The sequence below is a fragment of the Saccopteryx bilineata genome, chromosome 11 (assembly GCF_036850765.1).
Source record: "Saccopteryx bilineata isolate mSacBil1 chromosome 11, mSacBil1_pri_phased_curated, whole genome shotgun sequence".
Lineage (NCBI taxonomy): Eukaryota > Metazoa > Chordata > Mammalia > Chiroptera > Emballonuridae > Saccopteryx > Saccopteryx bilineata.
Window position 1 is genome coordinate 68,512 of NC_089500.1, and position 12,505 is coordinate 81,016.

At 41.1% G+C, this 12,505-nt stretch overlaps 1 protein-coding gene across 1 annotated transcript; it reads right to left on the reverse strand.

Annotated features, from left to right (window-relative positions):
- Nucleotides 1-1,239: 1,239 nt before the first annotated feature.
- LOC136315616 (uncharacterized) lies at nt 1,240-11,564 on the reverse strand. The gene is made up of 5 exons (XM_066247321.1): nt 11,527-11,564; nt 11,036-11,141; nt 4,833-4,977; nt 3,184-3,320; nt 1,240-1,515 (listed from the first exon to the last, which is right to left on the reverse strand). The coding sequence occupies exons 1-5, from the start codon at nt 11,562-11,564 to the stop codon at nt 1,282-1,284; spliced, it is 660 nt and encodes a 219-aa protein (XP_066103418.1). The 3' UTR covers nt 1,240-1,281.
- Between the last annotated feature and the right edge of the window lie 941 nt (nt 11,565-12,505).

Sequence of the window (12,505 nt, forward strand, 5' to 3'; positions counted from 1 at the left end):
GGCCCGTCCTGAATGCACACCATTCTCCAACAGCAGCTACCCGGCCCTGAAGTGACCACTTACTTTGACACTTCAAGGAGAAAGTCATTCAATTCCGTCTGCTTGGCAAGGCCCCGGCACAGATAATGGCGATGGATTATAACAGGGTTTTAAAACAGGCTTATTTAAAACTAAAACTTCTAGAATCCTTTTGACCTTATTTTATTTTAAAAAGTATAATACAATCACTTGGTTTATAATGTGATAACAGTCTCAGTGACAATCCATTTTTTCTTGCATGCTTCGATGTGCAGAGTGCTTCCCATGCACTACCTGGCACTGACTGGCACACAGGGCAGGTGTGGGCCTGGCTTTTCAACCCGAAGCACAAGGACATTCAGAGCCTCACTCGGGCCCGTCTGGGGGGGTACACTCCCCTGCACCTGATGGATTGCTACTGAAGCTCAGGCCAGATTGGCTGTTGCCACCTAAGAAAAGAGGGTGACACATTTTCATGAGCCATGCACAGACATTCCACCAAGGACTTGCGCATAAATGTGCACGAAAAACTTTCTGAGGTCACTGCACTTTTGAATATTTTCCCAAAGAAAAGCATTAGATGTGGACAAGATTTCTCTTTTACATTCCCCCTTCCTTACAATGGACTGGAATGCTTCCTTGTTCCTCTTAATTTTGGATGCGAAGGAAAATAAATGGATTAAAAAATTTCAAGTCCAGTGATTTTAACATAAATTATTTTTAGTTTAATAAAGGCCTCTAATGACCACTCTAAAATGATGAACCATTTCTAAAACTTTGCAGACAACTTCTCAAACTGTTAACTATTCTCCTTTTCTGTTATCCGTTCACTGAGCAAACATTAGCTGGGTGCCTGCCAGGTGCCAAGTGACTCTGGGCATGACATGCATCACCACTGAGGGCGGGGACAGAGACAGGGGAGAGAGAAAGGGAGGAGGACGTGGTTGGGCTGGTGGCAGTTCTTGAGAAAAGGGGAGCAGAGAGAAAAGAGGACACTGGACAGGAGCTGCTCAGGACGGCCTCACTGACAGGGCCACCTTCTAGGGCCCCAACATGTGGTGGCTGGAGGTGGGGAGGACGAAAATGAGCACAGCACATGGGTGAGCAGCCTGGATCAGGGTCCCATGTGGCTGGAGGAAAGAAGAGGGAGATTAAAAAATGCCTCTATTTCCAGTGTAATCAGTCCTCTCTCTAAAAAACTGCAAAACAAACACCCCAGAATAGTTTTTAATCATTGGTCATTGGTGTAAGTATCAAACATTGTTAAGCTGACGTGGTTTGAAACATCCACTCGTGTTCACTGAAGTGTATGACGAGCATCTCCCATGGGCTGGCTTTCACCTCCTGGTGGCTCAGGCAGAAGGTGTCCTTGCCCCAGTGCTGGTCCAGCTCCAGGATGCCGACCAGGTCCCCAATCGCAGTGACGATTGGCAAACAGAGGACAGACAGTATTTGTGTCCCCGACTCTAGCTTAGTGCCTCTGGGAAACCGCTTATCCTAAAAAGTAAAATGGAAAAAAAGATACAAATTTGGAAAAGGAAATGAAATAGTGAAACTACAATTTTTATTCCTGTAAGAAATCACTTAGTACTTGTAAGCAACAATGAGCAGTCTTCTCGAGGAAAAATGAAATGACCATGGCCACTGGGAACACGGTTTAAGAAAATGTTTATCTTGAGCGACACAGAACCTGTGGGCTGGTCCTGCTCAGACTGCTACCTTTGTAAGGCAAGGTTTCATCAATTCATATATGTTCCTTTCATGTGATAATAAAAGTAATTATGATGGCTAGTATAATTATTCATCGCCTGCTACTGTGCCTGAACTTTGATAAGGGTTTTGCAAGTACAACATCACAAGGGAAAATTACTCCAAATGTAGGGACCATATGAAGGAAATTACATGTAAAATGTTTCTTTTCTATTTTGAAGGTTAGAATAACACAAAAGTGGGTGTTAATGATAGCCATTCTAACTGAACCTCAAAGACTCATATCAAATATACAAATCATCCAACAGTTATCAATTTTTTTATCATAAGAAATAAAATTGGTTCTTTGACTTTAATTATTTCTAGCTTAGCAAATGCTCTAAGAAGAATACAGGGAAATCAAATGAATCAATATCAAAATACCAATTCTATTTATTCAGTTTTTGCTGTCTGTGGGATGCTTTTCATGAACCTGAAATAGCACAAATCTATACTTACAATTTACAAATCTTTTGAAAGTTTGCATAGACAATAGTACATTTTCAAATGACAACTTATATGTCACCTGCCTTTAACATTTGCTTTTTAACAATGAAGTATCTGTGACACATAGCACTGTCTTGGCTCAGGGTTACAGACAGCACAATGTGGGATCTGACATAGTTGTCCACTGTGATGTGACTGTGACCACATGCTCTGTTTATTAGCCTCTGTCACGTCACATACTTGTCTTTTCTCTTTGTGGTGGGAATAAGTAAGATCTGGGATCTTAACAAGTTTAAAATTATGTCACGTATCATTGCCTATATTCATACTATACAACATTTACTTTAAACACTTTTCCTTTCTTAAATAAATTAACTAGCTACCTGATTTGTTCAAGGTCATACAGATCATCAGAGGCAGAACCAAACTTAAAACCCACATTTCATGATTCTAGTTTAGTAATTTTTCAGAACACACATGGGGAGCTGAGGTCATCTGAGACCAGCCAGCTCCGACCTGGTGGCCTGTGCACATCAGACTAGTGTAAGCTGCCCGGCCAAACACAGCCCAGACCACAGACGGGCCGGGCCCATACACTCGGGCTCAGCGGGGGCTGCCATGTAACACTGACATTCAGGGCATCTGTCACATGGCAATGGCTGGCTACTTACTCATCTGCATCCTGTTAGAATTTATGAAATATAAGAAAGTTAGTTTGCAGGAAGATGAATATATATTTTTATGCTTAACTGTATGGGCATACATTCTACTAAAAACTATTTAATCTAGCTCTCGGTGGGTATAGAAAGTATGGTATTCTGAGTACAAAGGAGCTTGTTTACATACAAATTCATTTATCAAACTGTATCTTGCTTTAATAAAATGGCTACATTACAACATCAGAATAAGTGGTCTTTCTGACGAAACACTTCAGGGTACACATAGCACAGCGAGTGGAAAGCCACGTACCTCAAGGATGTTCTCCACCAGCAGCGTCTTCCTGGACTTGGCCACATAGGCCGAGGTGATGGTGCCCTGGGCAATGGGCCCCGCGGGGACCAGTTGTGGCTTCCCTTCCTTGACCCCAGGGTGGGGGGGAATACGCTCTGGCAAGAAGAAGAGGACATATGTCAAGGGCTGACCTGCGTGCAGCACAGCAGAGACTTCTGGGGATTGCCTGGCAGGCCCCCGAGGTCTGGGTGCTGGGGGAGAGCCCAGGACGAGAGGTGCAGGTACTTTGTGATGTGGAGACTGAGTGTCTGAGGAGAAACTCACACATTTCCCGCGCTCACAAGACACAGAACTTCAGTGAACATCTGTGCACAGGAGGGCTCTGAAAATAGCTTCCTATCTGATCCGTACAAAACACTAAATTAAATTTAAAAAATGTAAGTGATCCTTAGGCTGAAGACAGTGCCACACTGGAACCAAACACAAGAGGCCCAAGCTTTCCACAGACTTGGCCCATAGCTCTGAAGACAGGACAGTTGCCATGTAGTTAAAGGGGTTTGGTTATACTTTTAATTTTCATCCAGAATCTTTCTTTCTGAAAACATTTTCTTATCTTGCAACCCAGTCATTCCCTCCCTTAACCCAGACCACCTTTAAAATATCTGGAGGTGGGGTAGAGTTCTGACATGATCTCTAAGTAAACATTTTAAAAATATGATCAGTTATTTTGACTAAATCAAATCCTATTTTTAAATAACTACCTACAAAATCAGAACTGCTTCTCTAAACAAATAATCTAGAGATCGAGGGCAACATTCTGACCTAAACTGTATTACAATTATCTACTCAACTTGAAACTGACCAGGATTCAGGTGAATTCTCCCAGCAGCACATTTACCTCACACTGGACTGCTTTACATTAAAGGCTGAAGACCTTCAGAGGCAATTAAGCATTAGACAATCCCCTTAAGCTAAACATGTCCCTATTAACTCTCATCATTAATAAACTAATTCTAAGTAAAGACAGTGAGTTGGGGGCATTTGTGAACCTATCACTTAAGTAGTTTTCAAGCTCTGTAATGTCAAAGACCCTTTCTTTCAAATGAATTCTTACTCAACACAAGAAAGTGTGCCTTATAGCCCAGAGTTCCATCAGTCGGCTGAGAACAGGGGCCAGGAAAATGGTGTTGCCCACCTCCCACCCCTGCCACTTTAAATAAGTCACCCTTTCTAGGGTAGTAGCTTTGCTCCAACTATGTTTATCCACACTGCCTTTACATCAAGAATATCGTTAAGTAGTATTTCCTGGTAAGTACGTGACTGTAAAAATATATTCTAAATGGTTATTTTTTTAAATGTTCAAATACAAGTCAGGCACTTTAAAAGGATTTTAAGCATTTAACTATATATGTGATAAATGACAATGTCACCTTATTTAGTTTGAAAGAGACCAGAAATCAGAATTTCTCTTCCAAAATGCTGTGATTCTATGTACTCTGCACTGATTCCCACATTGAGTGGCTGAGGTGAGACCTCTGTTAGACATAGGATCTCACTGCCCCAACACAACTCTGGTGCAGTAAGACCAAGGGAAAAGTAGAAAAACAAATCAAGAACAGGAAGAGAGATGATTCCAGGACAGATGTAAAGGATGTGGTGTATTTAACTTGAAGATGAGACAGAAGTGAGGATTTTCCCAAACTCTGAGCAGTTCACCACAAAGATGCCGCCGGGCACGTGAGCACTGGTCCTCTCTGCACCGGAGAGGACGTGCAGGAAGTGAATTCTGGCTGAACTAAGTGTGAGGCAGCTCTGAGAGCCCCCAGGCAGGGGGGGGAAGGAAACCCCAGAGCACACCCCAGCCTGGCTCCTCCTCTTGCTGTTAGTACAGTTGCTGACCTTGTTGTTTGAAGGCATATGACACACACCTTTTCTGGATGACACTGCTCTATGCCCATTACAGCTGGATTTAGCATCTTCAAGTTATATACTTTGCACCATAATGCAATAATGATAATATAGCTTATATATTGCTCTATTAGATCATTTGTTTAATATCATAAAACACTTATTGCAGGCCCTGGCCGGTTGGCTCAGTGGTAAAGCATCGGACTGGTGTGCAGGAGTCCTGGGTTTGATTCCCGACCAGGGCACACAGGAGAGGTGCCCATCTGCTTTTCCACTCCTCTCTGTCTCTCTCTTCCCCTCCCACAGCCAAGGCTCCATTGGAGCAGAGTTGGCCCGGGCGCTGAGGATGGCTCTGTGGCCTCTGCCTCAGGCGCTAGAATGGCTCTGGTCTCAAGAGAGCAGTGCCCTAGATGGGCAGAGCATCGCCCCCTGGTGGGCATACCGGGTGGATCCCAGACGGGCACATGTGGGGGTGTGACTGCCTCCCCATTTCCAGCTTCAGAAAAATACAAAAAAAAAACAACAACAAAAACCCCCACTTATTGCCTCGCTACAGGGTTTCTATATAAAGAAACAGATAAGCAAATACTGGACTAGCGTATATGGAAAACTATTCTATTACACTTGCTGGAAATAAATGGTTTACAAGCCTTTTAATTACTTGACTGAATCTGAAAAACCTCTCTTTATGGATAAATAATTATCAAAAACTTAAATAACTCTTTACATTGGGAACTTTATACTTGTTTTAGTCACTAGCTCACAATTTTTTTTATCATATTTACCAAACAGAAATAAAATGAGAGCTAAGGGCAGGAGGTGACAAAACATTAGGCCATGTCACACTGGCACATGCAGGCCAGAGCCCAGGCAGGAGCATAAAATGGGGACCACTGTTAGACAGGCACCTGTCTCTGTATTTCACAGCCTCACATACTGTCGTCTGCACTAACAGTTTCCTATACTATTGGAAGATTTTAAGTTTTGAAGTTTTTTTCTTTTTTTTAAGATTTTAATTATTCACTTGAGAGGAGACAGAGAGACAGAGAGAGGGAAAGAGAGAAGGGGGGAAGGAGCAAGAAGCATCAACTCCCACATCTGCCTTGACTGGGTAAGCTCAGAGATTTGAACCTGCAACCTCAGCATTCCAGGTCAAGGCTTCATTCCCTGTGTCACCACAGGTCAGGCTTTTATTTTCCACTCATAAAATCCACCTATGTAAAAGCTCCCCCCTTAGCATCTACTGCTGACTGAAGGTCAGCCACTGGTCTGAGCTGTGAGGTTTCTAACTCATGTTCACTATACTCTCTGGTTGATAGGATGACAGGAGCTATTCCTGCAAACAGAAAAAGTCAGTAACAAACTCTGACTTTTGTGTGTGTTACAGGATGAGGGAAAAGTTGTTAAAGCTACCTTTGTTCCCTGGTACTAACCAAACAGACAGCTATGTCCTGAAAAGCCTTCTTTCTCCCACTGTTCTAACTTCCACCGCCATCGCCATCGTATGCTGAGTCCCCAGAACACCCGCGTCTGCCTCTGAGCACCGTGCGGTCCCCGTGGGTGGCGTGTCAGCCACACTGCTTTAATTCCGGTAACTTCAGAGTACTATTTCCTCTGGCAAGACAAGTCTCGCTTTGGTTCATGATTTATTTTTAGTAGACACATCCTGTGTTTTTGGTTGGGACGGCACTAATTCGTTAACAAACAATGGGTGCAAATTACATTCTAAAGAGGCTTTTAAAGAAAACAAGGGCCTTATTTCTCAAACTCAATGGTGACTTTTGACATAGGATTTCACTGAAGTGTTCAGATTAATAAGATAAAAACATTATACTCACTATTTTCATAAAAAATGAATGAAAACTGCTCTTCATAAAAAAACACACAATATTTTAAAGTGTGTTAAGACTTCTCAGCAAACATTTACAGTATCTAATTTGCCCATGAAATTCAGTGTTGGACTGACTCTGTAAAACTGATCGCTGCTCTAATGTAGTATACAGACAGCTATAAAAACTTCTGCTAGCACAACCAACAATAAACTGAAAGAGAAATTAAGGACACAATCCCCTTATCTATTCCAACAAAAAGAATAAATTACCTAGGAGTAAATTTAACCAAGGAGGTACTCCGAAAATTGTAAGACATTATAAAAAGAAATCAAGGAAGATACAAACAAGTGGAAGCATATACTGTGTTCATGGATAGGAAGAATAAGCATCATTAAAATGTCTATATTACCCAGAGAATTCTATAAGTTTAATGCAATTCCTATTGAAATACCAATGGCATACTTCAAAGATACAGAACAAATATTCCAAAAATATATATGGAACCAAAAAGAACACGAATAGCCTCAGCAATCTTGAAAAGGAAGAATAAAGTGGGAGATATCACACTTCCTGATATCAAGTTATACTACAAGGCTATTGTACTCAAAACAGCTTGGTACTGGCATAAGAACAGGCATATAGATCAATGGAACAGAACAGAGAACCCAGAAATAAACCCACATCTTTATGGTCAATTGATATTTGACAAAGGAGGTAAGAGCATACAATGGAATATAGACAGTCTCTTTAATAAATGGTGTTGGTAAAATTGAATAGGTACACACACAAAAATAAAACTAGACCACCAACTTATGCCATTCACAAAAATAAACTCAAAGTGGATTAAAGACTTAAATTTAAGTTATGAAACCATAAACATCTTGAAAGAAAACATAAGCAGTAAGCTCTACAACATCTCTCATAGGAATGTTTTTTTCCACAGGCAAGTGAAATAAAGGACAGAATGAACAAATGGTACTATATCAAACTAAAAAGCTTTTGCACAGCGAAAGACACCATTAACAAAATAAAAAGACAACCCACACAATGGGAGAATATCTTCACCAATACGTCTGATAAGGAGTTAATAACCAAAATTTATAAAGAACTTCTGAAACTCAACACCAGGAAGGTAAACAACCCAATTAAAAAATGGGCAAAGGACCTGAATAGACACTTCTTCAAAGAGGACATACAAATGGCCAATAGGCAGATGAAAAAATGCTCAGCATCACTAATCATTAGAGAAATGCAAATTAAAACCACAATGAGATATCACCTCACACCAGTCAGAATGGCGCTCATTAACAAAACAACACAGAATAAGTGCTGGCGAGGATGTGGAGAAAAGGGAACCCTCCTGCACTGCTGGTGGGAATGCAGACTGGTGCAGCCACTGTGGAAAACAGTATGGACATTCCTCAAAATATTAAAAATCGAACTGCCTTTGAACCCAGCCACCCCACTTTTAGGAATATATCCTAAGAACACTAAATCACTGATTCAAAAGAAGAAATGCACCCTCATGTTTATGGCAGCATTGTTTACAATAGCAAAGATCTGAAAACAGTCCAAATGTCTGTCAGTGGAAGAGCGAATTAAAAAGCAGTGGTACATATACACAATGGAATACTATGTAGTTGTGAAAAAGAAGGAAATCTTACCTTTTGTGACAACATGGATGGACCTGGAGATTATTATGCTAAGTGAAATAAGCCAGGCAGAGAAAGAAAAGAATCATATGACCTCACTTATATGTGGAATCTAATGAGCAAAGTGAACTGAGGAACAAAATAGAGGCAGAGGCAGGGTCACAGGGCCAGAAAGAGAGCAGTCAGAGAGAAGAGGGATGAAGGGATGGGATCAGAGAAGATAAAAGGGATTCATGAAACTGTATATACATAACACAGAGATATAGGTAACACGACAAAAAATCTCAGATGGAAGGGGAGAGGGAGCTTGAGGGAGGGGGCAAAGAACAGTAAAGGGTGGGTAATGGGGGACAAGGGGGTGGAGGGGGTGGGAGTTATACTGAATGGGACACTTGAAGTCATGTTAACACAATAAATTAAAATTAATAAAAATCAGAAAAAAAGAAATAAAGTACACATTCTTAAAAAGAAAACAAAGAAACTTCTACTAGCACAAACACTTTTCAGAGACTAGAAATAAAAAACTACAACCGAATGCAAGGAAGTGTTTCAAAGCTTCAGTCCTAACTAGCACTGCCCTCTCCAGAGTAGAAGTTCCTGCGCTCGAGCGTGCAGCCTGACAAGTGACGCTGAGTCCCTCACTCCCACTGGAAGCTGCTCTGTGATGACAGACCTCAGTCCGCCACCTCCAACAGCAGCAGGGTGACAGTTAGCTTTCCAATTTTTCAGAGAAACTAAATGCACGAGCCAATATTTTATAGTAACCACAAACTTTCTTACATATTTCTAAAGTTAAGTAATCTTATAGAGAGAAGATTGGTAATCATCATCACAGCCAGTCAGCTGGCTCAACAAGGGAATAAAACAGCACTGAAATTAGTAAAGAGCAAATTAAAAAAGAAAGATGTGGTGTAAAGCAGAACAGACTCACAGTTTATTTTAAAAACTTAATTTTATAGTGAAGTGGGAACATGGGTCCGTGAACAGCAGTTACTTGTGTCTCACTTGGTCAACACCAGTTCTCATCTTCCTTTCCACACACAGTTCAAAGATCACTTTACTCATGAAGCTTCATTTTTATGAAAAGGCTTTACCTCATAACCAGTTAAATCTTAGAAATATTTTTTAAGATGAAAAAATTATTGAGGTGTACTATTATTTTTCCTACAGACAGCAGATGGCACTAGCTGGTAAGTGAATGCAGACCCATGCAAATGGCATGAGCAACCAGCCCACACTGTCACCCAAAACCTGAATTAGAAAAGTAACTCTGCAGAATTCTTGAGAGTAAACCTACTAAAGTTTACTACTGCACAACTGAAAAAGTCACACAATTATTGTAAACCACTGGCTCCAACTGGCTTCTAAAACCAACAGATGAAATGCTATCTATGGTCTTACTTTATGTTTTAAATTCTTTTAAATATTGTTAGAGCCTACAAGGTCTTCCACTTTTACAAACAGCTACTATCGATAACACAAGAAAACTGCAATGATGACTTTATGAAGTTTGTTACATATCAATTAGCTGGAGTATATGACCAGCTACAAAAAGAGAAAAACTAAAAACATAAGTTGAATTAACAAAATCTTAACCACAGAAAAGAGTTTTGTCCAACAAGCATCTCCAGAGGAGCCTGGACAGATAGGTCAGATGCTGCTCGGGTCAGGACACAGACCCCTGCTTCCTTTCTGGGCTCACCATTTCTCACTGATCGCTGCTTCTTTCTAGGAGTCCTTTATTTTCCCTGCTTATCTACTGAGTGGGTGGGCTTCCAGGCTCTGCCCAAAAAGGGCTGATCATACAGGCTGCTTTTAATGTGATTCCCCAGCGCCCATCCAAAGCAGGTCCCTGGGCACCGTGGCCCCTCCCTCAGCCCCCCACCCCGGGCCCCTCCCTGACTGCTCTTCACACCATGCACTCTGATTTAGTGTGGATTTTTTGACTCCCCCCTACTGCTTGCACATTCTTGGATGGCAGAAATGACTCATTATTTGTCATCGTATGCTCAGTAATTTAGCAATTTTTGCTACACAGCAGGTGTTTGAAAGGGTTTGCAGGATGAAGAATATTCATGACATAATATTTCAGCAGTGGAGGTTAAATTAACTTTTAGAAAGTTCAAGACTCATCCAAGTCACAAAGTAGCAGACTGCACTCACACAATCTAACTCCAAACTCCTTTGAAAAGCTATTCACTGGGAAGCTTTACTTCTCTTTGCAAGCTCTGAAACAGAGTTGCTCTGAAACAAGGGTTCTTTCTCCTGAGGGGCTGTGCCAGTGCAATGTGCCTAGGCAGATGCAGAACCCTATTCAAGATCATCACTGTGCCCAGGCTGAGTAACTGCCTGCACTGCATCCTGAGACAGCTGTGAATGCTTCTCCACAGGCTGCAGGTGGCAGTGAGCTGTGCTCTGTGTCAGGTAACCAGCAGCACAGGGTCAGGCCAGTCCCATGGCAGATGGGAACAGACATACCTGAGGGGCCCCCACCACAAAAGCATCTGAACCACGACTATCGCCACTCAGGGTGCTAGACTCCTTAGTAACTCTGTCCCACAGCTTTGAATCATCCTCAACAAACCTAAAAAACAATCACATTTTGAAAGTGCTTAACTTTTCTTCTCATTTTATTTTACTGCAGATTATGTACAGAAGGGACACAGACTGTCCACCATAATGAAACAACTTCTGTGCAAAACTGTAAATCTAAAAATTGCAAAATAGCACACCACAAACCAAAACCAAAACAACTGATAAATTACAAGATTTTATGCCTAAATGTTTCCATTTTGGTAAGATTATGGGCTGGTAATAACCACATATAGCAACCAAGTACAAGATGAGTTTCAAGTACTTAATTACAGTGTTATCAAGTTGTTAACATAGTATCTTTTATTACAAGCTTATGATATTTTCCTAAGTAGAGCACAAAAAAAAGCAAACAAACCCTAATTGTTGATACTTACGTTGTTGCACTCGCCAAGGAAATACAGTGCGAATCCATCGGCTTTGGTGGCTGTCAGGTAACAGAGGAAGAAACACGGTGAATAGAGGAGCAGAGGGCAGGCTCTCCAGGGTGAGCTCTGCAGGAGCCTTCTCAGTGGTCTGTGAACAAACGTCACTCGAGCCACACAGTACGCGGAACAGAGTGGCAGCACGCGGAACAGAGTGGCTTACCGCTTCACTCAGTTACATAATTATAGTATTTTCATTCACATTCATCAGCTATTGCAAATTTTAAGATGTGACATCCTCAAATAATATAGTCCTCAGTGTACTGTTTAATAACATATTTGTCAAACATTAAAATCAGTATTAAAAATATTTTTAAAGTTTGGTAATTGTATTTAATTGTTAAGGTATTAAAAGCACTGGAATTGATATTCATAATATTGAATGACCAATATAAGCACCAACCAAGAAGAATTATGTACCTTGGCGTGTCATCACTGAGGATGACATAGTTTGGCTTTTTCGAAATGGCTTCAGGGCCATCTGACGGCAATGACCAGGGCAGTCAGTAGACTAAATCTTGGAGGAGTCGCCCCAACTGAAGACAGCTTAACCCCTTCTGACCTGTGTGGCCTTCGTAAGAGGTCTGGCCTGTCTTTGCTAAAGCCTTCTTGCCAGTAAAATGGTAATAATCATATACAAAGAGGCCAAATCAATTTAAAATGCTTCTTCCTTACAAATTAATAATTTCTTGTATAAATGTGATTTAGTTCAATATAACTATATAAAGAAAACCAGGTTTTAATTAGAAGACATAGTATATTTCATTTAAGCATCAGGCAGATACATTTTTTGGCGTTCTGGTAGTTTCATAATAAAATATTTTCACCTTACATTTAACCCAAGAATAGCAGTACATGAATGATGCTCATGTGACTGGACAAGGACACCGTCTCAGCCCTTTCCTGCAGTGAGACAAGGACTATAGGCTCC

What these genes read in the sequence shown, in the direction of transcription:
- LOC136315616 (XM_066247321.1), bottom strand. Translation starts at nt 11,564, where the DNA reads ATGGATTCGCACTGTATTTCCTTGGCGAGTGCAACAAC. An exon ending in TCCTTGGCGAGTGCAACAAC is followed by an intron (nt 11,142 to 11,526) that starts GTAAGTATCAAC and finishes ATTGTTTTTTAG; the next exon opens with GTTTGTTGAGGATGATTCAA. An exon ending in TTGTGGTGGGGGCCCCTCAG is followed by an intron (nt 4,978 to 11,035) that starts GTATGTCTGTTC and finishes GGGGGCTCTCAG; the next exon opens with AGCTGCCTCACACTTAGTTC.